This window comes from Cydia amplana, chromosome 27, assembly GCF_948474715.1.
Source record: "Cydia amplana chromosome 27, ilCydAmpl1.1, whole genome shotgun sequence".
NCBI lineage: Eukaryota > Metazoa > Arthropoda > Insecta > Lepidoptera > Tortricidae > Cydia > Cydia amplana.
In genome coordinates, this window is record NC_086095.1 from 2723438 (window position 1) to 2750534 (window position 27097).

General features: G+C 37.7%; 1 protein-coding gene across 3 annotated transcripts in view; it reads right to left on the minus strand.

Moving 5' to 3' along the window:
• Window positions 1-538: 538 nt before the first annotated feature.
• LOC134660465 (scavenger receptor class B member 1) overlaps window positions 539-27097 on the minus strand; it is a 143539-nt gene continuing 116980 nt past the window's right edge. Inside the window, exons 5-14 of one of the 3 annotated variants that reach the window (XM_063516217.1) lie at window positions 9618-10014; window positions 8943-9044; window positions 8327-8352; window positions 7419-7503; window positions 4978-5111; window positions 4178-4299; window positions 3284-3418; window positions 2117-2235; window positions 1862-1993; window positions 539-1032 (exon numbers count right to left, since the gene is read on the minus strand). In XM_063516217.1, coding sequence (XP_063372287.1) covers window positions 592-1032; window positions 1862-1993; window positions 2117-2235; window positions 3284-3418; window positions 4178-4299; window positions 4978-5111; window positions 7419-7503; window positions 8327-8352; window positions 8943-9044; window positions 9618-10014 — 1693 coding nt within the window. In that variant the 3' untranslated portion in view covers window positions 539-591. The remainder of the gene's footprint in view (window positions 1033-1861; window positions 1994-2116; window positions 2236-3283; window positions 3419-4177; window positions 4300-4977; window positions 5112-7418; window positions 7504-8326; window positions 8353-8942; window positions 9045-9617; window positions 10015-27097) is intronic. The other 2 variants (XM_063516218.1, XM_063516219.1) reach the window with 2 other exon arrangements.

Here is a 27097-nt window from a genome sequence, read left to right on the forward strand (position 1 = left end):
TGAATGTCAATTTACTAGTAACCTTTGTTTACATAGTTAGCAAGTTAGGTAGTATAGATTCCTAAAAATAATTTTGTTAAAACGTCACTCACTGGCACGTACAAGCATAAAATTTAACGTATTAACACTAACATATGAATATTTGAGAATAGCGTAAAGCTTTTATCTCTTTCCAACAAGTTTAGTCTGAAAGGGACAAATGCTTTTTGACACGCTAATTAGGCATAAAATGTTACGTAATTTTAGCATTTTCTTGATTTATCAACATACTTAGTATGTTCGCAAAGACACTTAGTGTAAGGCCTGAGTGGACGCTCATGTTGCGCGTGCAGCGGGGCGGGGCGTGCGGCGTGCATGTTAAACAAATGCAAGCGTATAGGAGCGGCCTTAGTGCACGCTGCTCAAATTACTTCTGACCCCGACGCTACGCTGCACGCCCCGCCGAACCCTCCGCTTCAAGCGTCCACTCAGGCCTTACACTTAGAAAGAGCACCAAACAAGAAAATTCAACTTGTTTTCATTCATATAGGTAATATATAGTTTACATCGCCCACTATATGTTAATGTTATACAAACACATTCACACTTAACCTAAAAGTTTGGTAACCTAAACCCTAAACTACACCTTCTCTCAGACATTATAAAACTATTATCAGACCTAATCAAAGTCTCACATTCTAAACCTAAATCAGACTTCCCTACGTCCACTACGTCACATAAACTCTGACTATACTCCCTAACGCCATCTACACTAGTCTGTGGCAACAATATATAAGGGGGTTCCCTTAAACATATTTTCTGGGTGCTATGTAGAATCATGGAACCCCGCCTTAAAGTTTCTCGGCCTATCTCGACTATTTCTATGGAATTTTGTCCGATGAGGAAGCTTTTGTACGCCTTGATGAAGACGGCTATGATGGTTAAGATGCCGAAGACGATCATTGAGTAGGTGAGCAGGGGGGCTGCGATGGGGCCGACGGTGGTGGCTAGGTAGATCCATCGCCAGATCGGGGTTGTTACTTCGTGGATGCCCTGGAAAGGGAGAGATGCTTGCTAGCCTTTATAGTTAAATATTTTATTCTGCTAGTTTTACTTAGTGTAAGGCCTGAGTGGACGCTCTTGTTGGGCGTGCAGCCGGGCGGGGCGTGCGGCGTGCATGTTAAACAAATGCGCACGTATAGGAGCGGCCTTAGTGCACGCTGCTCACATCACGCGTGAGCCCACAGTCACGCTGCACGCCCCGCCGAGCGAGCGTCCACTCGGTCCTTACACTAAGGGGGTAAATCTTTTTTTCAAAAATGGACGGCAAAGTCGACGTTGCCGGTTAAAAAATAGGTCGCGAAGTGCGTAGTTTATGGTCATTCAAAGAATTAAAAACATTGGCAGTCTCGATTTCGGGACTGCAATGTTGCATACAAATTCCATTATTTAACGAGTTCCAAACTTTTTAAAACTTTAAATGGCCATATCAAATGAAGGCATAGGTCCATTAAACAGCCAAACAGATGGATCAGCACTTATTATTATAATATTTGTACCGCGACTATTTAGGTGTCTCAAATAGGTTAGCGTATTTTCAGCAGAAAAATACACTTCCTTTTTTTTTTTAAGGCGGCAAGCAAATCTTTTTAATGGTTTTACTTTTTTCTGTGAAAATTAGAACGTTGCTTCTGCAAAATATTTCTATTTCTTGCACCATTTTTGAGAAAAGCACTATATATGACTCGGCTGGAAGGCTACTTGCTGGCTTCGGATTAAATTAAACGGACTCCCAAGGTCGTCCGTTTAAAACGAATCCTCAGCCTGCAAGTAGCTACTTCCGAACCTCGCCAATAATGTACTATTACTCTAGCTTACTAACCTCTTCGATCCACATGACAGGGAAGATGATGTTGGGGAACTTGTTGATGCTGTTCACGTAGATGTTGGGCGCTCGGCTCACCCTGATGTTCAACTGCACGCGTACGAAGCCCTCTAGCGGCACGCCCAGTTTCTGGAAAATTATTATGAAAGTGATTTTGGTTGAATTTCCCCAGATAATTATGCCATATTGAAGACTAAAATAAACATACGCATAATAGCTGTATCGACAAACTAGGTAGATATTTATAGTTACCGGTTGTATCATGAAGTAGGTCTCATGGGTCTTCTGAACTGGCTTCAGCCCCTCGAATTTGTCGAGAAGCGATGGCTCAGCGTCGTAGAAGTGCGGGTACGAGAGGTATACAGGAGCGCCTGAAAGTTAACAATAAATACTTGAGTTATCTTGATAACTTGTTCAATTAAGTACTTAGTGTAAGGCCTGAGTGGACGCTCGCTCGGCGACGCGTGCAGCGTGGCTGTGTGCTCACGCGTGATGTGAGCAGCGTGCACTAAGGCCGCTCCTATACGTGCGCATTTGTTTAACATGCGCGCCGCACGCCCCGCCCCGCTGCACGCACAACAAGAGCCTCCACTCAGACCTTACACTTAGTGATTCCTAAAACAGGTACATGTTTAGTATGTGTCATGATCTTCCCTGTGTTGTCCCGGCTTGGTCTCGGCTCATGGGAGCCGCGTAGCCGAGTAGCGGACATTATCAGTTCTGCTAGTTGACAATAGATGTCGCGGCAAAGTAAAACTCTAATGCTTGACCATTTTTAGCTAATCTTATAACCGGATTATACCGATACTCTATTTTCAACTCCTTCCGCTTATAATATTAGTTGTAAATTGTTTTAGTAGTACATTTTTCGTCAGTAGCGAAACTAGTGACATCTGGTGTCAACTAGCAGTACTGATAATGTCCGCTACTTGACGCTAGATGTCGACTACGAAATAACTCGCGTTTTGGTAAGAAAACTGATGTATGGAGTTACCACTCTTTCTTTTACTTATATGTGACGTTATCTATGAAAAGGGACCTTATTGGCGTTTAAGCGATTATTAATTATGCTCCGATATAAATACAATGCCGCGCGACGCTGTGCGACGTAAGCGCCATCGACAATAAGGTCCCTTTTCATAGATAATGCCCCATATTTCTCTATGCTTTTAGTTGGTTATACCATAGAGAAAAAAATACATAGATTGCTCACTCCATACATCAGTTTTAGTACCAAAAAGACGGAAACGGACGGAAGACGGTAGTAGCGGAACTATCAGTACTGCTACTTGACAATAGATGTAGCAGTACTTATAGTTCCGCTACTCGATGCTAGATGTAGACACTGAAATTAATAGTCTAACTGATGTATGGAGTGAGCACTCTTGTCTTACTATATTTCTCTATGGTTATACTTACTGTATTGGCAAGGGCTGATGTTCTGCAAACCCCGTGGGGGACACTTCTCCCCCTGGCAGTAGCACTTGTTGTCCGGGTTCACGTCGGCCGACTCGAATGTGGAGGCGGGCGGTGTGTACAGACCCGTCTGGATGCCTGGAAGATTGGGAAATAAATAAAAGGACAAGTATGTATTAATAAATATTAAACAACACGTCGCGGATTAGGTAGTAATATCTGGGAGACCGAGCTTTGCTCGGAAAACATATACAGGGTGTCCCAAGAAGTAGTGATATACTGATGCTGGGAGGTAGAGGACCTAGAGGGCTATCTGAATCACCCCCATGTATGTTCCGCGAGTTTTCGTATTTTCGGAGTTATGATTTTTTTTAAATTTTTCACCTATCGCCGAGTACGATGAGATTTTTATTTATGGTGACGTGAATTATGTTCACAGTATGTTCACAACTTCAAGGGCGCTTAAAATAATAAAACATACTGGGTAATTTTATCTTTCTTGGCATTATTTTTTTTTTAATTCCATTCAAAGATCTAACGATAGTAAATGTTACCATACTGAATTGGCCTATCTATCAGCTTAGCACACAAAAAAAATCAAGCATCTACCGCAATAATTCCACCCCCTATCCCTTCCACTATGTAATAAGCTGCATTTTTGATGCCTAAATAAATCATTTTTCATTTTTTCATTTTTCATTTTCATATAAATAAATAAATATACAAGAATTGCTCGATTAAAGTTATTAGATAGATATATAGATTAGATTAGATAGATAGATAGATAAATAGATTAGATAAGATGAACATATCAGCATTATTCAATTTATAGTCGGGTAGTTCCAACTTGGTCGCTAAGTCCGACTTAGTGATAAACTAACACTTAAGAAAACCCACCATCCTTATAGACATCTCGCCTGTACTGCAGGGGAAGTATGCGGCAGATGTCCTTGTCGTACACATGAACTAGGTCCGACTTGGTCACCGCCCGAGGGGGGAAAAACGATCCTTCTGAGGCCCTGAAATCATATAGATTTTGTATATATAGTTTGGCCCAGAACTGTGTCATGTCGAACACAGAGAGAGATAACAGTTTTGAATGATTCACGGTTAGTTTGTCTAGACTTATATCGACCGGGATGGGCTTTGACACCCACCCGCTGAAACCGTGAACCATAATAAACCTTCTCATCCGTGTAAGTGTAAGGCCTGAGTGGACGCTCTTGTTGTGCGTGCAGCGGGGCGGGGCGTGCGGCGTGCATGTTAAACAAATGCACACGTATAGGAGCGGCCTTAGTGCACGCTGCTCAAATTACTCGTGAGCCCGACGCCACGCTGCACGCCCCGCCGAACGCTCCGCTTCGAGCGTCCACTCAGGCCTTACACTAAGGCCTGAGTGGACGCTCGAGTTGGGCGTGCAGCGGGGCGGGGCGTGCGGCGTGCATGTTAAACAAATGCAAGCAAGAAATGTGAGCCCACAGCCACGCTGCACGCTCCGCCAAGCGAGCGTCCACTCAGGCCTTACACTAAGATGTTTTAAGCAGCATCCTGGTGACGACGCTTGCGTTCGTGGCTGTATAGTCCTATGCGAGAGAGGATCCCGCGTCCACACACGCGTCAGGTGTATGCTCCCCCAGGTGGGCCTCATGCGTTTCTCTTCCAAGTCACTAAGACCAAGTCTAGGGTCTATGAAATACCTGATATCGTTGCAGGGGCTGTCCTTCCAATGGGGCAGGTGGTCCAATCCGTTGATCTTGTCCAGATATCCAAATCGCGACATGGACTTTTGGCCGGTGTATATCGTTGACACTTCGTCTAGGGTTCCGTTTCGCTGGAAAATTCAATGAATAGGGAATATTACGCGAAACTCTGCGTAGGGGGCGCCACTTCCACAATCCGTCACAATCTAAAGGTGACAGTCCATTTCCAACCGCAGCTGCACTACTGTTCATTTTACTATGGAAATTGACAGTAACAGCGACGCGTTCAGTACCAGTAGTAGGGTTGCCAACTATTTTTTGGTGGAATATAGTATTTTCCAGAATAAGGCATCAAAAATATAGTACATTTCAAAAAAATATAGTACTTTTAGATAAAATACTAAACATAAGTGTAATATACGTTTAATCGGAAATATAGTATTTTAGCGTACTATATATTTTTCCAAAAGTATATAGTACAGAGAACCAAAATATAGTACAATACTATATAATATAGTACGGTTGGCAACCCTAACCAGTAGTGCAGCTGCGGTCAGAAATGGAATGTTACCCTAAGGGTCTACCGCAAACGCGAGAATTTCGCTGGAAAAGTTAAGGAATAACCATTTGTATTGCTTTTGAGTTGGTATAGTTAGTAAATATTGTTCACAGCTATGCGACATTTCGTAGAATTTTATCTCAATATAATAGGGTTAATTTTTTGAGTATTTCAAATGAATTACCTACCTTTTTGGCCGTATTTTAGATGAAGATGTAAAGTATGACTCACGCTAGACCGGGTCGTGTCCGGGCCGGAGCTTCCGGCGCTTACTTTTCTACGACAGATGATAGGTGATCACGTGGTGCTTTCCCTATAAAACGAAGCTCCGGAAGCTCCGGCCCGGACACGGCCCGGTCTAACGTGAGTCATCCTTAACCTTTTCCACGCCATGTCAAATACAAAAGCTGTCACTCAGACGCCACATCATTGAAGTGTCAAAACTGAAGTTGTTATGTACGAGGGGTATTCAAAATATTCTCGGTATGAGAATGAAAACAAACAAGTACGAAAAGTTTGATATTTTTATTTTTCAATATACTCCCCCCCTATGTTCATACACTTAAAAGATCGATCAATTATTTTTTTTAATCCCTCGTAAAAATATTTTTTATCTTTCGTGTAAAAATGCTCCTCCACTGCCGCCTTCAATGCTTCATCGTCAGAAAATTTATTTCCACGCAGATCCTTTTTAAGATTGGGGAGCAAAAAGAAGTCGCTGGGGGCTAAGTCCGGACTATACGGTGGGTGAGTAACAGTTTTAAACCCACGTTCAACAATAGCTGCCTTGGCAATATGAGCAGTATGGACGGGGGCGTTGTCATGCAGAAGCAGAATACCTTTGGTTAACTTTCCTCGCCTCTTTTCTTTAATTACATCCTTTAATTGACGTAGAATGTTAGCGTAGTACTGTCCTGTGATATTTACACCTTTTTCTTTATAATCGATTAGTAATACTCCTTCACAATCCCAAAATATCGTGGCCATGACCTTGCCAGCTGAAGGGATGACCTTCAACTTCTTGGGATGAGCTGAACCCTTAATGTGCCACTGCATGGACTCTTGTTTACTCTCTGGGTCATAATGATGAACCCAGGTTTCATCTCCAGTAACTATTCTTTGCAGCACCTCATCAGGATTTTCACCGCACAGGTCAATAAAATCGGAACAACAAGCTACACGCATGTCTTTTTGAAGCCGAGTCAGCATTCGCGGAACCCATCTTGCACTTACTTTTGACATATTAAGATGGTCATGTATAATATCATGTACGGTACCAATAGAGAGATTGGTTACTTGTGCTATAGATTTTACCTTCACTCGACCATCTTCCAATATAAGTTTTTCCACTTTATCAATATTTTCTTGTGAAGTAGCTACTACAGGCCGGCCAGGTCTAGGGTCATCTTCAATACTCTCCCTTCCGCGTTTAAACTCGCTTGACCACTTTTGAATGGTAGATAAAGAAGGAGCAGACTCACGGTAAACACAATCCATTTCCTCTTTTATGGTTTTTTGATTTTTACCCTGTTTTGTCAAGAATTTTATCACGCATCGATGTTCTAATTTAGTTAACATTGTCAATTCGCACAGGATGTTCATGTTTGTTCAGCAATTGCAGAAAAACAAAAGACTATCTCGGTTCGAATTATACTTTTTTTTAATGTCAATGAATAAACCTTAGCGGCCAGTAACGAAAGAAATTTTAGAAGAGGTCGTAAGATATCAATACCGAGAATATTTTGAACGCCCCTCGTATATGCGCGTAGGTCGATGTTGCTCTGTGGTCTGTGACCGAATAATCGGTCTTTGGCGTTAAACCTACGGTGCGGATATATCGGTCATTGGCGTCCAAAAGGTTAAGTAGCATGATTCTTACCGCTAGCAACAGTCCCATTTGACTGTTCGGTCTCTTGCCTTTGGGGTAGAAGTAATGCGCCAGAGTCACTAGGGGGTCGTCGTATCTGTAATACACAATTTACATTTACATAAACAGGATTCAAGATTCAAAATATTCCTTATAGCGACCCGCCCCGGCTTCGCACGGGTTAACAAATGCATAAACCTTCCTCTTGAATCACTCTATCTATTAAAAAAACCGCATCAAAATCCGTTGTGTAGTTTCAAAGATCTAAGCATACAGACAGACAGACAGGAAAGCGACTTTGTTTTATACTATGTAGTGATAGTGATTCATATTCATGTAGGCTGCAACAGCTGTTGTTTAGGAGGCGTTAATTAAATTAATTGCGTGATGCTTTTTTGGGGCGTTCGGATAATCACGATAAATATTACTAGAAATTTAATTTGCGCGCTTTAATTTTTCATCCAATACGAAATCGGGAACTTCATACTCGATATAGTAAAAATGACGATAATTTTATTGAAGTGAAAACTTCTTTAGCGGCGCTGTGCACTTTTTGTGATGGGGAAAAAATGTTAAACTCGCGAGAGCGTAAGACGTAAGATGTGAGTTTTCACTTCTGCCGGCACTCCCGGAGTGCAACCCGTTGATTAACATTATTATTGACAGTATAATAACTGGAATCTGGATTGACATGAAATAAAAAAAATAATGGGACTGATGGCAATATCATTCTTACTGATCCTTATGTCCGATTTGAACTAATTGACTTTGTACGCCGACAACACCGACGCCAGACCGCTCACCACGAATCCGGCTGCCGAGAATTACGCCTAATTCCGATGTGTTACGAGAGATGGCATTATTATTAATGTCATTCTTAGTTGTGGTACTGTTAAGGTCATGACTAAGGAGGTACGCACCCAAAAACCAGCTGTTCAGCTGTGACCTTGACGAAAGGTTCCGCTGTTTTGTACGCCATCGACAGAACTGACGCCAGCCCGCTCACCACGAGTCCGGCTATGTTGACTGAGAATAACGCCTGATTTCGAAATGTTACGAGAGATGGCACTATTATTAAAGTCATTCTCTGTTGTGATACTGTTAGGGCTAAGGCTCATTAAGACGGCGCGCGAACTTGCAGATAGGTACATTGCGGACCATTGAGGTTACATCAACTCAGCCGACCGATCAAATGACTCGCATGCGAGTTCTCGCACCGTCTAAATGGGCCCTTAATATCTGGTCCTTAAGGACGAACATACCAGCTGTTCAGCTGTGACCTTGACGAAAGGTTCAGCTGTCTTCTTGTACGCCGACAGCATTGACGCCAAACCGCTCACCACGAGTCCGGCTGCGGCGGCTGCTGAGAATTACGCCTAATTCCAAGATGTTACGAGAGATGGCGCTATTTAGGTGTGATTCTGTTAATTTGTACTTAATTTTGACTTGTAAAATGTAATTTTATTTTTACCAATAAAAAAAAAATCATTGTTCTCAAGGAGGTACGCACCCAAAAACCAGTTGTTCAGCTGTGACCTTGACGAAAGGTTCAGCTGTCTTCTTGTACGCCACCGACAGTACTGACGCCAAACCGCTCACCACGAGTCCGGCCAGGTTGGGAGAGAACGATGTTACTGTCTGAAACAAAATAATGGTATTATAAGGTGTTGTATGCTCCATTTTTAGGGTTCCGTACCCAAAGGGTAAAAAACAGGACCCTATTACTAAGACTTCGCTGTCCGTCCGTCTCACCAGGCTGTATCTCATGAACCGCGATAGCTAGACTAGTTGAAATTTTCACAAATGATGTATCTCTGTTGCCGCTATAACAACAAATACTAAAAATATGTACAATAAAATATATATTTAAGGGGGCTCCCATATAACAAACACGATTTTTTTGCTCTATTTTTGGTTGATGGTGCGGAACCCTCCGTGTCCTCCGAGTCCGACTCGCACTTGGCCGGTTTTTCAATAACGTTCTCAGAGCTAATTAAAGACTTATGTAAGATAATTCTGGGCCAATTTAAGGATGACTCACGCCAGACCGGGCCGGGCCCGTGCCGAGGGGTCCGAAACGTCATTATCGATGACGGCTGATCGGTGATCACGTGGTGCTTTCCATAAAAAACGAAGCTCCGGAATGTCCGGCCCGGCCCCGGCCTGGTCTAGCGTGAGTCATCCTTTACAACTCTAGTTAAAAAGACTCACCAGTAGAGGAATGTTCGGCACTGTCAACTTCTGGTTCTTGTTGACGGACAGTTCGGGGACGAAGCGCAGGATCTTGTGTTGGTACGTAATGGTCTCGTTGTCACTTTGATCACCCATTGTTAGACTCACCAGTAGAGGAATGTTCGGCACTGTCAACTTCTGGTTCTTGTTGACGGACAGTTCGGGGACGAAGCGCAACATCTTGTTGTGTTGGTACGTGATGGTGTTGTCACTTTGTTCACCTATTGTTACACTCACCAGTAGAGGAATGTTCGGCACTGTCAACTTCTGGTTCTTGTTGACGGACAGTTCGGGGACGAAGCGCAGGATCTTGTTGTGTTGGTACGTGATGGTGTCGTTGTCGTGGAACTTGATGTTTACCTTCTCCATGTCTTCTCTGAAAAGGACATATATTATTAAGTAAAAAAAAGTATATTACAATTCGCTTATGACAGTGTTGTGAATAACGCTTATTTTTAGGCTTAAAGACTCGAGCCCTTAAGACTCGTAAGTCTTGAAGACTCGACTACATTTGAGAATTGTATTTACTTATTTTATGCGTATGGATGTAAGAAATCGTCTTTGCCACCTTTGAGGCGTTAAGCCTCGAGAGTCTCAAGGGATCGAGTCTTTCTCGGAATGAGCGTTTTTCACAACACTATAAGCTTATGAACGTCAAATAAAGCTACAACGGTTCTTACCCTGTAGGGTATAGGTGTACAATACAATACAATACAAAAACTCTTTATTGCACACCTCATTACAGAAAACAATACAAATAATACAGAAAAGAAGAGGTTAAACTACAGGCGGTCTTATCGCTAAAAAGCGATCGCTTCCAGAGTACTTCCAGGTGTATCTCTGCCCGAGAAGATTTAAATCTCTCCTAATAGAAAGAGTGTATCGAAATATAGGACCGGCAAGAAAACTTTTGATACCAAAGAAAGCGAAAGATTTCTAAATTGAACGAGCTTAAACGAGTGGTTCGAAAAGTAGAATATTGAGTGTTGCGAGGTATTTAAGGCACGAGGGTTAAACAAACTTTGAATTTTTATACCATACTAACGCAAAAAACACTTGAGTGCATCACTCAAAATATCATCATCACGCAGACGAAGTTATTACGATTGAATTTGCGATCCAGACACTATTATTTGTTTAGTTCACTCCAATTGTAGACCGTAGTGTCAATAGTAATGTTAAAACTTCAATAATTAATGACATTAATATTGAAGGTGTTTGGCCCCCGATTGATTGATATATGTCAATTGTTTAATAGCTAACTTGTCCACAAGTTACAAATAATTTATTACTTAATTTTAAACCATTGTAAACTTGTAAACGCTTAACAAAACACATATTTGTAAATTAAGTAATAAACAAATGACTTCACGGTGTTAACTTCAAATTAAGCAAGCTTTGTCTCATTGTAGTCAAATTTCACGGTTGCCGCATTCAATGTTCCAGCCTTTGAGTTGTGAATGGATACTTATTATTGGTCACGGATAGTTAGCCTACCTAGCGCGACGATAAACGAACTTTGGTCAAAGAGAATTAACTCTGTCTATAGGGAATATTACGCGAAACTGTGCATAGGGGGCGTCACAATCCAATGGTCTACCGCAAACGAGAGACTCGAAATTTTGTTGTCTAACCTCTCTATCGCTCTTGCATATTCGAGCGATAAACAGGTATAGCAGAGTTACAGTTAATATTTTCTTCGGGTTGGTGTGGTGAAAAATTTTATATTTCACTCGGGGGAAAATTTTGTTTAACCCTCGCAACGTTCAAGATTCCATTTTTCGAATCAATTTTGGAATCTTTCGCTTGCTCGGGTATCAATATTAGCACGAGCGGTTAAACAACAACTTTGCCCCCTTGTAAAACAACTAAGTATAGTAACCTAAACAATGCCCTTTTCAGTAAGTAAATTGGCCAATTAGGCAATTATTCTGTCATTTTATGTATCAGGAATATATAAATAGTTTAGCCCATTGGCACATATATAGACTGACATGTGATATAATGACTTATTTCCTTTATACATAATAGGCATCTAAAAGAGACCGACTAGGTTTATTGTACAGTCGCCATCAGGTATATCGGAGCGGCCAAGGTATGCACAAATATTTGTACAAAGCCTGCATTATCAAGGTTTTAAAGCGCATGTTAACATATTATTGAGCAACTTGGCCGCTCCAATATATCTGACGGCGACTGTTTGATTGCTGTATTTTATATAGTATTTACTGCTTTATCGAGACCTAAGTGCCATTTGCGACGATTAAGAACTCATACCAATATAGTATGTTAAACGCTACTAATAAAACGGCATCTTTATGTAGAATAATATCCAATTTTACATCATATTTTATAGCCTATAGGCGTCATTGTCAGAGCTAGATCGACCTAGACCTAGACCTAACGTAATCTATAAAGCTAGGCGGAAATGTGTCGTTTTCAAGGAAAAGGTACAGTTCGCATTCGAAGATTATTTTTCTAAAATAGCTATTAATACCACGAAATGTCTACATTCATCTTCGTCTCGAGCTCATTCCTTACTTTGCGCTAATGTTAAGAAATGTAATATTAACTTTGAGTTTAGTCAAGTAGATTCAGCAAATATTGTTAAAACATTCAAGTCACTCAATTTAAAGAAAACGGAAGATTTATGGGGAACATCAGTTCGAGTCATTAGTCATGTCATAGACGTAATAGCGCCTTACTTAGCCGTAATTTATAATATTTCAATTTCACAAGGCGTCTTTCCAGATCTTATGAAATATAGTAAAGTCATTCCTCTTTTTAAATCTGGTGACTCGAGTAATATGGCTAATTTCCGACCAATATCAATACTTCCTGTACTAAGTAAAGTTTTTGAAAAATTAATGTTAAATGATCTACTGGGTCACTTCAACAGACATACTTTACTTACAAGCAATCAGTTTGGTTTCACAAAGGGCCGTTCCACGACCGATGCTGCTTCGGTACTCATTAAACATATTTATAATATTTGGGAAAATTCTTGTGATGCAATTGGCATATTTTGTGATCTTTCTAAAGCATTTGATTGTGTGGATCATGGAACGCTCATTTTGAAATTAGAACACTATGGTCTGTCAGAAAATGCCCTAAACTTTATGTCTTCTTACCTTAGCAATAGAACACAAACAGTTGTTGTAAACAAAACCCAGTCTAGCGGAGCTGTAGTCCAATTAGGAGTGCCGCAAGGTTCTATTTTGGGTCCATTCCTGTTTTTGGTTTATATAAATGATTTGCCATGTATAGTAGAAAATCTTTGTGAAATAGTTCTTTTTGCTGATGACACATCATTACTTTTTAAGGTTGATCGGAAATCTACCGATTATAGTGTAATTAACAGCACACTCGTTAATGTACTTAACTGGTTTACTATGAACAATTTGCTTCTTAATGCTAAGAAAACCAAATGTATTAGATTTTCTTTGCCGAATGTTAAACCAGTCGATACTAAAATACTTTTGAATAATGAATGCTTAGAGATGGTAGATAAAGCTCTGTTTCTTGGTTTAACATTGGACAAAAATCTACAATGGAGTCCTCATATCGGAACACTAGCTAACAAATTAAGTTCGGCCGCTTACGCCGTGAGGAGAATTAGACAACTGACTAATGTTGAAACAGCTCGCCTTGTTTATTATAGTTATTTTCATAGTGTAATGTCATATGGTATTCTGGTTTGGGGCAAAGCAGCTGACATACAGACTATATTTGTCTTACAAAAGAGAGCCATTCGTTCTATATATAACTTAAGAGCGCGTGAATCATTAAGAGAACTTTTCAAAGAAATTAATATTTTAACTGTAGCTTCCCAATACATATATGATAGTATTATTTATGTTATTAAGAATCTAGACTCCTTCACTAAGAATTCTGATGTCCATAACTTTAACACTAGAAATAGAAATAAGCTTGCTATCAGAAAGTTTCGTGTCCGTAAAGTACAAAAGTCATTCGTTGGGCAATGCATTCATTTTTATAACAAGTTACCTGAGAATGCTTTAAGATTACCCTTTCCAGCTCTTAAGAATTACTTAAAAAAGTCATTGATGTTAAAAGCTTATTACAGAGTCGAGGACTACTTGACAGACAAACATGCATGGTCCAAACCAGAAACTAACTAATAAAAAGTAGTAGCAATTAAAAACATTGTATTATGTATAGAGTTATAGGTGACACAGCTCAGGTAAGCAGGAAAGCACATCAAATATTATATGTTGGTAATTAATAATAATCAATCAGATTTATATAATATGTTTTCCCATTTCTTTTAATAACTTTATTTTCTTTTCCTTTTGTAAGAATTTGATATGTTTTCTGAAAGAGCTACGATTTTGTATGATTCCATGTACATATGTATATTTTCTAAATCAAATTTCTATTACACCTTATGTGTATAATTGCATGAAACGGGCCTTGCGTGCGGTGTAGTACAGACGTGTTACAATTTTGTGCAAAGAATAAATAAAATACACCGTTGTTATATTGTCGACCTTATCACGAACAACTTAAAACTCAAATCACAGTTACTAACAGTGCATTCCTTATCGCGTCTAAGCCGAGTAGTCTGCACTTTGATCGCTCAAGCACCACGGAGCTGCAATGTGTTCACTTCAATCATCAAATGGAGGCGTTATTAGTGGCACCCGTGAACTCAGCGGATCACAACCAAACCTTGCAGCAGGTGCTGAACCAGATTTACAAAGACCGAGTTTTCGTAACAAACGTAAACTGTCTGATTCTTCTAGTGACATTTTAACGGAAATGGCAGATTTAAAAAAGCAGATGGCTGAAATGATGACCCTATTAAAATCTTCTAGTAAAACCCAGACAGAAAATATAGAAAAGCTTTGCCAGGACGTGAGTACTATTAAAAATCAAATTAGTAACATATCGAGCAGTATTGACATTGTGAGTGCTGAACAGAACCAGTTGAAGACCGACGTAAAAAACTTGACCACATCCGTAACGGCCGCCGAAAATAAAGTGAAGGCAATAGAAACGGACCTACAGTCACTTAGATCAAGTATTGCTCGAGCACCCACGGCTTTGACGCCTGACAGCTACAATCAGCTCGTTGCTGAATGCCAACAGCGATCAATTCGAGACAAGAATATCATTATAGTCGGTATCCAAGAAGCAGGTTCTGAGGCTGCAGATAGAGAGGCCGTTGACAAAATTACAAAAACAATATATAACGGCTGCCCTGAACCGCTTCAGATCATTCGCCTAGGTAAATACGTCGAAAACAAAGTCCGCCCAATAAAGGCGACCTTCGCATCAAATGCTATAGTGAAAAACATACTCCGAAATAAAAATAAAAATAAAACACACAATGTTAAAATATACTCAGACCAAACGCCCTACCAGAGAGACTTTCTAAAAAGTGTACAAGAAGAACTTCAAGCTCGAACATCCAATGGTGAGACAAACTTATACATCAAATATGTAAAGGGCATACCAACAATTTTATCTTCACAGCCAAAGAACTCGGGGACGGAGACAACGTCTGTGTAAAATTACTTACGGCCAGCAAGGACAAAATTTGGTAGAAGAAGTATAATTTATGAAGGTGCCCAACTTTATAACAAGTTACCAAAAGATATCAAGGAATTGAACATAGCTTCAAAAAACATCTAGAACTCTATTGTAATAAATAATGTAATAATTAAATGATTTTGTGCATGTATATTTGTTAAGCAAATAATATGCACGTTTGATCAAATAAATTTTAAACCGTCCAAAAAAAAAAAATAGTATGGTAAATATTTTGAAATTTACATACATTATCAGTATAAAAAATTACGTAAGTAAACTTAATATCTAATAATTGTACTATATTGCATAAAACAACCATTATTATGTATGTCTAAATATTAAACTTAAAAAATTGCTAAATATTCATAGTTAATACCAATACAAACTATACTGTTAAACAACATAGGGTAACGGCACCAGTGGCCAGCCGGGTACCAGTGGTCAGCCTTTTGAGCCGTTTATTGGTCATAAATATCTGGTATATTCGTTTAAACAAATCGCGAGTACTCAAATAGGAGCTTTGATTCCTTATTGGTTAATACGTCACACGACAGGTGCGGTGAGGGAACGGGGGGAAGAAATATACTCGTTCATACTGCTGTTTGTCGACGAGTGCAATAGTGTCATGTCCGCCATATTTTTTACTGCACGTGGTGTTCTCTTAACAGGCAAGAAAAACTATGTTTTAATGTTAAAAGTTAATGTTGTTGTTAATGATTGGTTTATTTATTAGTTTATCTATTAAATTGCATTATATTTGAATGAAAATATAAATTTTTCACTTATAAATTGAGGGGGCTGGCCACTGGATAACACTTTTTTCCAAAGAATCCAGTGCCCAGCCCCCCACGGCTGACCTTTGGGTTATTCTTTTATTTTATTATTTTCGAGCCAATGCGACCGTTAGGACCGTTAAATTTACATTTTCAAATTTAGTTAGGCATGCCCTAGTCAATTTAAAGTAAAACCCAGTAGTCAGCCGCATTTGAAATAACGTTTTAATGCGGCTGAGCACTGGGTTTCGCGGATCCAGTACTCAGCCATTGACCTTGCTTGGTACGTCGCCGCCAAAAATATGTCCACATTTTTAAACCCTATCTCATTGAAATAAGGTTCAAAAGTGTATACATATTTTTGACGTTAACTATACATAACTATCATTTTGCTTTTTCCTGGTCGGTATATGACTGTTTATTAATGATAATTAGATCTGCATAGACTCGATTAATTATTTTTTACCGAATACCTACTAGGAACATAATTATATATTACAATATTACCTGATTTACCTCATTAATTTTTGACGGATTAATTATTAGAAAATAAATATTGCAATTCTTAGTTTGCAAGAATAATTAAGTACCTATGGCCAACAAATTTCGTGTCATAAGAATTGTATGTACCTATAAGATTTTTTATTTATTAAATAAGTAAATAAGTAGGTAAGTAATACATATGTATATGCAAAAAAATTATAAACTAAAATTAAAAACTACAACTAACTACAATAACGATAACAAAAATTATAAAGAAAAAAAAATATTATAATATCGTTGATTTTGATATAAATATTAGTGATTTTGATCTAATTATTATGAATAGTTTATATAGGCTGAGTACTGGGTACACAGAGGCTGCTTACTGGATTTTGGGGGCTGAATACTGGAGAAAAGTGCCACTTCTTGTTTAAACTTAATTAGAGATATTATAAAGAGGATTGTTTTTTTTTTTAATATTTTGTTTTAAAACTATGATAAACAATTGATCTAACCATGTCATTTGTTTAATTATCCGACTAATCCTGTAGAAATGCCGAACGTTCAAACTTAAAAAAGTCGTTATAAGGCTGACTACTGGTGCCTTTACCCTACTCACCAAAATAAACATAAGTAAATAACAATAAACTAAAATTATAAATGCAATATCCTTAATCACTTATTTTTTATCGATAAAATTACATAAGATTCATTTACCTACTTACATCAATAAAGAAACAATGTATAAAGAAAAAAAAAAACTATAAAGAAATAAATAAAATAAAAAAATACCTAAAAACGATAAAATATGAATATTGCAAATAATTGTAATCTGTTAAGCTATTTCCAACAAATATAATACTCTGCGTTATTATACCCAATTGACTTCTCCACGCCACCTGCTTCGTAGCTCGCCGACATTCGTCAGGCTCCGAGTTCCCTTTGACCCGCTGACGGACGCATGATTAATAAACCAGTGTAACGCGACTCACTATTCCCAATAACCGCACTAAATCGGAAGTCAGACTTATGTTTGATGGCGTAAACTCGCAAGCGCTTGGTAGCGTTGGGAATGCATCATATTTAATTGTACGGGTTAAGCTATCCGAGCCGGTAGTAACGTATTTCTACCCACTTTGTAACCATAACTACTGTTTTGTATTTGTACTTAATAATGACTTATTTATTTTACATTGTCTGCACGTTAGTCCTAAGATATAATTATAAAAATTGTATTCTCAAGTAAGCGAATTTTGTAAATTCTTATTGAGAATAAAGTTCTTAAACCATATAATTCTATAGTAATTTAAATTGTATTTTTTTTCCCTTATTTTCTCGTAATGCATGTTAATTATAAGATGTAATTATTTTTGAAAAGATGTGTCCCGCCGAGTTTGTTGCCGGTCCCATATTGGGATACCCTCCTCCAATTGAGGGGGGATTTAAATCTTCTCGGGGCAGAGGTGTAGGGTTGGAGCCGGTCTACCTAGCTTTATTTGACGTTCATAAGCGCATTGTAATTATGCCTACTTGAATAAACTATCTTTTATCTTATCTTTATCTTATCGCCATCAGATACGATGAAAACAAAAAGTCACGTGACCATTTCCATACATCGATTGGCATCACTACATAGTATAAAACAAAGTCGCTTCCCGCTGTCTGTCTGTCTGTCTGTATGCTTAGATCTTTAAAACTACGCAACGGATTTTGATGCGGTTTTTTTAAAGAGATAGAGTGATTCAAGAGGAAGGTTTATGTATAATTTGTTAACCCGTTGCGAACGTCGCTACCCGGTCGCTAGTTTCCTATCAAATAAATTGTTAGTTTATTTTATTGATTCCTGTCGGTCATTGGTGCCACGTATAAAAATAATACGAAAATTGTACATATGTACATATACAATAGGTAATAGTATGATTTAATATAAACTCATTACTCTACCTAAATGGGTTCGTAACCTGGGTTCTAGCAGAATTATCAGTGCTTCACCCGAAAGAGTGGAGCGTATTACTGAGCCAGAACCCTTTTGTTTTGCTGCTATCTAATGCATTACATCCGAAATTGAATATTAAAGCTACTACAGTTGCCATACAAATGTAATCTTTATCGGGAAGTGACAATTATGAACTTGGCCGACTAGACGGCCGACTAATCGGCTAGTAGGCCAAAACCATAGTCGGTACATCACTAATAATGACCCATATACGCTAACATCTACGTAATTTACTTTCTATACATCTCGCACTAAGCACGAGCGAGATGCATAGAATCATATAGAATCAAGTTACGTTCTCGATAGCGTTTATGTTAGTACCAAACTGGTGGTAGCCACACTTTAGTGAGAGTTATTGACAGAGCAGTATTGACATTTTCCGTTCGCCCGGGCCTGTCAAAAACTGATCACACAGATTATGTTTTATTGACAATGTCGTAATCTACAGTATAAGTGTCAAAATAACCTAAAAATACTAACTCTTCATTGGAATTTGAGTCGTATGTATAAAGCTATAGAGTTGATATTTGATTTAGGTTTTGTAGAAGAAGGTGCGTTTGGTTTATGCTTTGGCAAGTTTGTCGAGTTTCTAGCATTACGAAAAATGCCAATGTATGTTTGTGTACAGTCGCGCTCAGCGTGTGAGCTTCTGAACAAAATGTTAACAAGAATACGGTTTTCAGAAATTAACCTTCCCTTTTTGAAAGTTGGTTATAAATGTTACATATATTGTGTCACCCGTGCCATCAAAAAGAATAGATGAATATTTTACCAAAATCGTTTGAGTAAAGGGGCCCACTGATTACCACACCAGTCCGCCGGACGATATCGGCCTGTCAGTTGTTCGGAGCTGTCAACTTTTTGTTCTAACTGACAGGCCGATATCGTCCGGCGGACTGTTAATCAGTGGGCCCCTTAAGTACCTACTTTTCACGCTAGGGTTGAACACACGGCAAAAACACACCTATTTCTATAGCTAGCAATTCTTGTTTATTTATTTATAATTATATATATTTCGGGGATCTCGGAAACGCTCTAACGATTTCGATGAAATTTACTATATGGGGGCTTTCGGGGGCGAAAATCGATCTAGCTAGGTCTTATCTCTGGGAAAACGCGCATTTTTGAGTTTTTATATGTTTTCCGAGCAAAGCTCGGTCTCCCAGATATTACAAGTACTAAGTAGTAGTAGACAGTACCTAGTTTATTTTACGATAGATTTATATACCATTGCTAACTACCACCTTACCACTATAATATGTAAATATGTATGTAATAAAATTTCAAGTTGTATTCTATACTCATTATACGAGTACGTATTGTTTTACATTATCCTCGAACATCGTGTTGAGAGATATAAACTTAACTACACTAAACTTAAACAGAAATTAAATTCCTTGACCGTAACCATAACCCTAAAAACCCTCGGGTAAAAACGAAGTAGTTTTCTAACACTTGAGTGTGTAGGAGTACATATTCAGTATAGGAGTTATTCGGCACAGGTTTTTTGTCATTAACCCTTCGTATGTCTAAGCACTGATCATCAGTGCGCACGAATTTAAACCCATTGTTTAAAACAATAGGTTTAAATTCGTTCGAACTGATCAGTGCTTATACATACGAAGGGTTAATGCTTATTTGGCTATTTATTTATTTATTTAAACTTTATTGCACAAAATATATACAACAATGTACAAATGGCGGACTTAATGCCAAATGGCATTCTCTACCAGTCAACCATAGGGCCAAACAGAGATACCTTCAATTGGTGCAGAGAGAGAAAATATTCTATTTCATTAAATTTAATCCACTAAACACTTGCGTGCGCGAGAGTGGGGTTTTCGTGTGAAGAAATCACGAGTCGCAAGCGGCCTACAGCGCATGCGCTAAACTAAAGTGCACGTTCTAACATAAGTACTCTCTGCTCTACCGCGAAATACGTCAATTCATAGAGAAATATTATAAGTAAAGAAAGAGTGGACATCAGTTTTATTACCAAAAAGCGAGATATTTCGTAGTCGACATCTAACATCAAGTAGTGGAACTATCAGTACCGCTACTTGACACCAGATGGCATAAGTTTCGCTACTGACGAAAAATTTACTACTAAAACAATTTACAACTAATATTATAAGCAGGAGTTGAAAATAGACTTCCGGTGCATCCGGTTATAATATTAGCTAAAAACAAATTTTGGGTGTCAGTTTTGTGACGGTCCATAAAAAATTAATGCTAAAATGCATCACAAAACTATAAAACTGTATAAATGCAAACCAGTACCATAAAATGGGGTAAGTAGGTGCAAAACTGACGTTCAAACCTCGATGAAATTTTATTTTTACATACCTATGCAAACTGAATGCTGTATATAATAAGTGTTCCGGACGTTTGTGTTTTAGTTTTTATTTTATTTTGGGTAGTTCCATTCCATAGCTTTGACGATAAACAGGAAATCCCACCTCACCCCGTAGTCTCTCGTATTTGGGGTGAGTTGGGTTTTCATACATAAGGTGATTTTGGAAGATTGTTGTATCGTTTTTTTTATTATGAGTATTAATATAGCTCCATTTTAAATTGGAATACATTATTTTTGTAGCAGTAGACTTAAAAACCCATCTCACTCCCCTTTCATCCCTTCTCTCCCCGTGAACCCTACTCACCCCATTTTACGGTACTTAGTTTAATTTGTAAATATATTTTTATTTAATAATTCTCGTTTTAGACTCGACTCTATTCATAGTAAAAAACTAAAAGTATGCGTTTATTATTTATTTTTCTATTAATTGGGCCAAAATTCTTTTCCTTGGCTTGTTTTTTGTCCCCAAAAAATGTGACGGAGTGAAGCTTTTGTATCGGGTGAAATTTATGAATCACTCTATCTATTAAAAAAAACCGCATCAAAATCCGTTACGTAGTTTTAAAGATCTAAGCATACATACAGACAGACAGACAGACGGCGGGAAGCGACTTTGTTTTATAATATATATAGTGAAAATACAAAAGAAGAAGCGTGACAGAGACCAGAGTGGTCAGAAACAAGACAACGAAAATAATTTTGACCCAATTACCAGTCACACATACATCGGTCGAACGAATTTTAATAATTGCCGTGAATTGCCAAATATCCTGCTCAAAAAGGGCTATAATCTTTGCTTTACTCGGGCGCTTGTGTTCTTTGACAACCGTATTATAAGTGGAGGCATCGGCATTCCTTGCGACTTTGCTTTTCTTGATCCATCAGATATAATGGAGCGGCCAATGCAATGTGCTCAAATATATCTGAACATGTACCTACTCACAACTTTGGGCAGAAATCAAATTATTTTATTAAATATTTTGATTTGTGGTTCACCACTGAAGGGCTTCGTCACTTTTTCTTGAATATCATCATCTTCCTCGCGTTGTCCCGGCATTTTGCCACGGCTCATGGGAGCCTGGGGTCCGCTTGGCAACTAATCCCGTGGCGTGGGCACTAGTTTTTACGAAAGCGACTGCCATCTGACCTTCCAACCCAGAGGGTAAACTAGGCCCGTATCGGGATTAGTCCGGTTTCCTCACGATGTTTTCCTTCACCGAAAAGCGACTGGTAAATATCAAATGATATTTCGTACAGGTACTCCGGATTGCAAGTCGCACGCTCTTACCGCTAGGCCACCAGCGCTTTTTCTTGAATATATAAAATCTAATATATGGCTTGAATAAGTACCTACCTATATGGCCTAATATTGCTATAGAACGAACCGCATTGAAGAGAGGGAGGCCTTTGTCCTGCAGTAGGACACAACAGGCTAACAAATAAATGACATCTATTTCAGTTTATAATGTACCTCCTCTTTAACGAGCCGGGGTTTAAACCCGAGACCTCCGGATTGAAAGTCACACGCTCTGGCCGCTAGACCACCAGCGCTCTATAAGTATAACATAATATATTTTAAGCTTAGAATAAATTTAAAAGTGGAAAAATTACTGTCTTGGGTGAGACTTGAACTCACGGCCTCTGGATCGATACTCCAGCGCTCTGCCATCTGAGCCACCAAGACCCAGTCCAAGACCTCATCCATAGCCAGCAAATCTTTCCACCATATGGGTCAAGGGACCCGAGCGACATCTACCGTAAGAGCGTTACACTTCTTGAACGGCTACCGGAGTTCCAAGTCATATTGGAAATTCATCAGTTACGCTTAAGCTTAATAGCATCGAACGCAGACGTTTCTGCTTGTTAAAAATTAAAAAAATAATATATTTTATTGATATATTATCGTACCTATTCTATGATTCCTCGAAAATGTTATTTTTGTGTTGCGAAAGACTTATTTATTAAGTACAGAATATCAGAATCAAAATTTATTTGTACCTATAACATACTCGTATACAGGGGCGTATTTACCCTAGGGCCATCCGGGCCATGGCCCGGGGCGCCAACCCTCAGAGGCGGCATGGGGCGGCATACGCCGCCCCTAGCGGATTGCATTTTGTTTATCTTCCTTGACTACTGGGGCGGCGAAACGTAATAGGCCCGGGGCGACAAATTTCAAAATACGCTCGTATATAGAGGTGGTATTTTAAAATACATTTCGATCACTATTCTTATTCACAAATGCGGATGTAGGTACAAATTAAATGTCACGCCATTTAAATATTAATTTTTATTATATATATTTACCTACCTATTTAAATTTATTATTTATATGCATAATTTGCATTGTATAATATAAAAAGATCCTTTATGCATACCTTGATAAAAATGTAAAAATCTAGATTGTAGACGACCTTGAAACGATGTCTAAATACTAGATACCTACTAAACAGTTATAGTCATTAGTTTCGTAAGATACTATGAGAATGATTGCAACAAGTTCAATGTAAAATAATTATTAAATAAAAACATTCTAAAATCGACTTTATGCCTCACAAAATAGAGTTTAAAGATATTTTCAAATTGAAGTGTAAGTACCTACATGCAATTTGTGAAATAGTCACAAATTAGTCTTGTTTTGTTTTTAGTTGCGGCGTTCACCGTTTTAAGTGACCGTTGCCATAGATTATGTCAGACGGTGTATTTGTATTTAAACGCTGACTTGACCGCCAGTGACAGCAGTGATATTACTTTTTCACTCCTCCTATTCAGAAAAGAGCGTTTTCTTCCCTGCTAGGAGGGATCAAAGTGGCACTTTTCCTCCCTGCTAGGAGGGAGCAAAGTAACACTTTTCTGTTCTAGCACACTATTTTTAAATTTTTTGGCATATTATTTTTTTAGCTTAAATAATCTGTTGCATCTAAATAATCTAAGCATCAGATTGTGTCAACACTAAGATTTTTTTATTTTCCTCATAGTTGATGAAAAGCAGTATGTGTCGCACGGTATTAAAATTATTTCCTCTTGGGCGTTAACACTTAGAATAAAGAATAAGAATAAAAATTGTTTATTGCCACACACATACAAGAATACACAAACGATAAGAGAAAAACAAACGATTATACATGTAGATAGGAGACATAACATAGTTTCTTAAGTCTATAACAATGGTGTGACAAAAGGAATGGACTCAGCATTTGCTGTGTTACAGACTAGCTGTCACAGCGCTGGTTTTCAGTTCACCCCTAATTACGAATAATATATTAAAATATAAACAAAGTGTTTTTTTTAATGTATTAGTTACTAAGTCTAAGATAACTTAGCAAAGGTAAGGCAAGAGAAAAAAAAAAGGGCATGGGAAAAAATAAAAATATAACTAAGTATTAGCTAGGGCAAGACATGACATGAAAAATTACTAGGTACTATTCATTAGATGTTTCAAGGGTGCTTAAATATTCTTCTGTTTATAGAATAATATTGATTTCAGTTTAGATTTAAAAGTATTTTGGGACACATTATTTCTTAGAGGTGGAGGCAGATCATTCCAGATTTTGGCTGCTGAGAATTTAAAGCTCCCTCTATACCCAACAGTTTTGTGATGCGGTAAGGATAATTTATTTTGTATTTTACTTCGGGTGTTCAGATGGTGCTCATCCTTTAACCAGTTAATTTTTTCATAAAGGTAGTCGGGTTTCTTGGTTGTTACAGTTTTTTTTATAAGACAGGCTAAGTGCAATACTCTTCGGCCCGCCATTTTAAGTATACAGTTTTCATTAAGGTATGGTGAGATGTGGGCTCTCATTGGCACCGAGTAGCAGAATCGCGTGCACGCATTCTGTACTTGAATCCCTGTACACTTGAATCCCTCATTACGCTCAGGATTCTACGTTCACCTCACTACGTTCGGGATTCTATTGTAGAATCCATCGCTTCATTCAGGATTCAATGTACGCCCTTTACGGAGATATAAGGTAAAGGGCCCCAAGTTCGTGATAGTACGTTATTTCGTTAGTTTTGTTTCTGGCGCAAATAATAAGGAATTCTAATATTTTTTATTCAAATTATACATATGATAAAAATCTGTATTATTTAATCTCTTCAATAAAATAATAACCAATATTTTAGTGATTAAACTGAGAATAATACGACCGTCGAAACTGGCAGACGGCCGCGAACAGCTGTGTTGTATGCGTGCACTTTTCTTAGGCGTAAGGTGCGCGCTCTCACTTGTTAAGCTTATAGGAAGGAAAAACTAAACCCATTCGAATAAAAGTTTTTGGGAGTGTTTCTGTAGGTTCCTTAGTAATTGATTTGATAAGAAAAAAGATTGAATATATGCATAGAAATACCTTAAAATTGCAATAAATCGACTCACGAAATAGCGGTCATTTAATTTTTCGTGTGTCTCCTATTTCGTGCCACTAACGAATCAAGGATTTTCTAGATACATTTTGAGTGCTTGTTTTTAAATATAACAACGAAGATAATTAAAAAAATAAATTAGATAACAATTAATTTATTTCATGAAGTTTCGTATGAGCGAAATTCGGTATATGTTTTTTTCACTAGAATTCTCATAAAACAAGTTTGAATGTGACCCGAGTTTAAATGTTTAAGGTATATTCCACGTATATTCTCAATATTCTCATATTAACTATTTACTACCACAATTTTATTTATAATTCAATTTATTTGATTTATTTTTGTGTATGTTTACATTTAACGTAAGTATAAGTTAGTTATTTTTTTTTGTAAAAAGTTTTTTTTTTTTTTTTTTTTTTATTTATATAGTTTCGGATTTTAATCAAGTATAGTACACATATGGTTTATGAAGTCTTAATTCAACCATTAAAATCGACGAGTACAAAAATCTTTAAGCTAGCTCTCAATTATTTATTTTTTTAAATATTATTTTTAATTTGACTTTACAATTACTCGTAAGTAGGTAAGACCGTTAAATATTTAAAATGATTATCAGCAAATTATCACCAATTACTCTAAGAAAACTTTATACCGAAACAGGGGACACGAATTCACGAACTTAGGAGCTGAGCGAAATTCGTATCACGAAATGGGAGCCAATAAGAGGTTCACGAAAAAAATCATATAAAAAAAAGTTTCAACTAAAACCCTATAATTTATACATTAAATTATTAACAAAGAACTAATATAACTTACTCAAAAGCTTTCAAGGTATTGATATGCTTAGTAATATTTAAAAAAATATACAAACTCTCAAGAGCGCTTAACCTGCCGAAACAGGGGCCCTTTACCTTATCATTTTGATCCCTTGTAACACAAGCTACTATTCAATGCATACTTAATTTATCTTACTTTTTGGGTATAGTTCAAAATTAAAATTATATATAGTTGGTCAAACCAATTTGTCAATCAGTAAGAACCAGGAAAACTATACTCATCCTTTTCTTTTGGGAGTTTTGGGTGTAAGTAGTAGTGTAAGACAAATATAGTATGATTATGATTCTTTGTGTCTATGTTTGAAATGAGACAGTCTTTTGACAAACTATACCTATATATGTTTTCTCGCACACATATTATACGATATTATTGACCACGATTAATTCATTACAGTGTGTCAAGCCATTTCTGTCAGTAGAAAAAAGTGGCAAATTTAGTTAATGTAGGCGCAAAGGGTTATCGTCCCATAGAGATTAGAATTTCGCGCCTTTTTTCTACTGACAAAGTAGTTTGATAGACTATACATATTACTAAATTAGCTTGCCGCGTCTCATTCATTTGTCTTTTTATACCTAATAATTGTTTTATTACAATTGTACAGGATATACAGGATGTTTAAAGGTTAATTGTAGTTGGTAATAAAGTTGAAATAATAATAAATCTTTATGATGTTGAGTTCTAGCTGCACATATATAAAATATAAATATAATCTCTTAAACGGCCGTAGTAATGGCAAAGAACATTTTACATTATCTCTTAAAGCAATCTCTTCCAAGCGACCTTCATTAAACTGTTTCTGGTAGGTATACTTTTATTCGATATTTTATTCCCTCAAAGTCATCTCGTGAAATAAATATAAAATCACAATTATTCAGTTAATTTTTGGGACCTGAAACTAAACGGGACGTTTTTTCAACTCTTAGCCAAATATGAAGTGAAAATAAAGGTCATACGTCATACTGACATACTGGCAACATTATTACTGGAGCATTCCTGAGAAGTAACCCTACGTGGGATTTTAGGCTTTGTCCAATGGCTAAGGTAAGGACAGCCTGTATACCTGTATGGTCAGGTTTAGTGATATTGGCATAGCTGT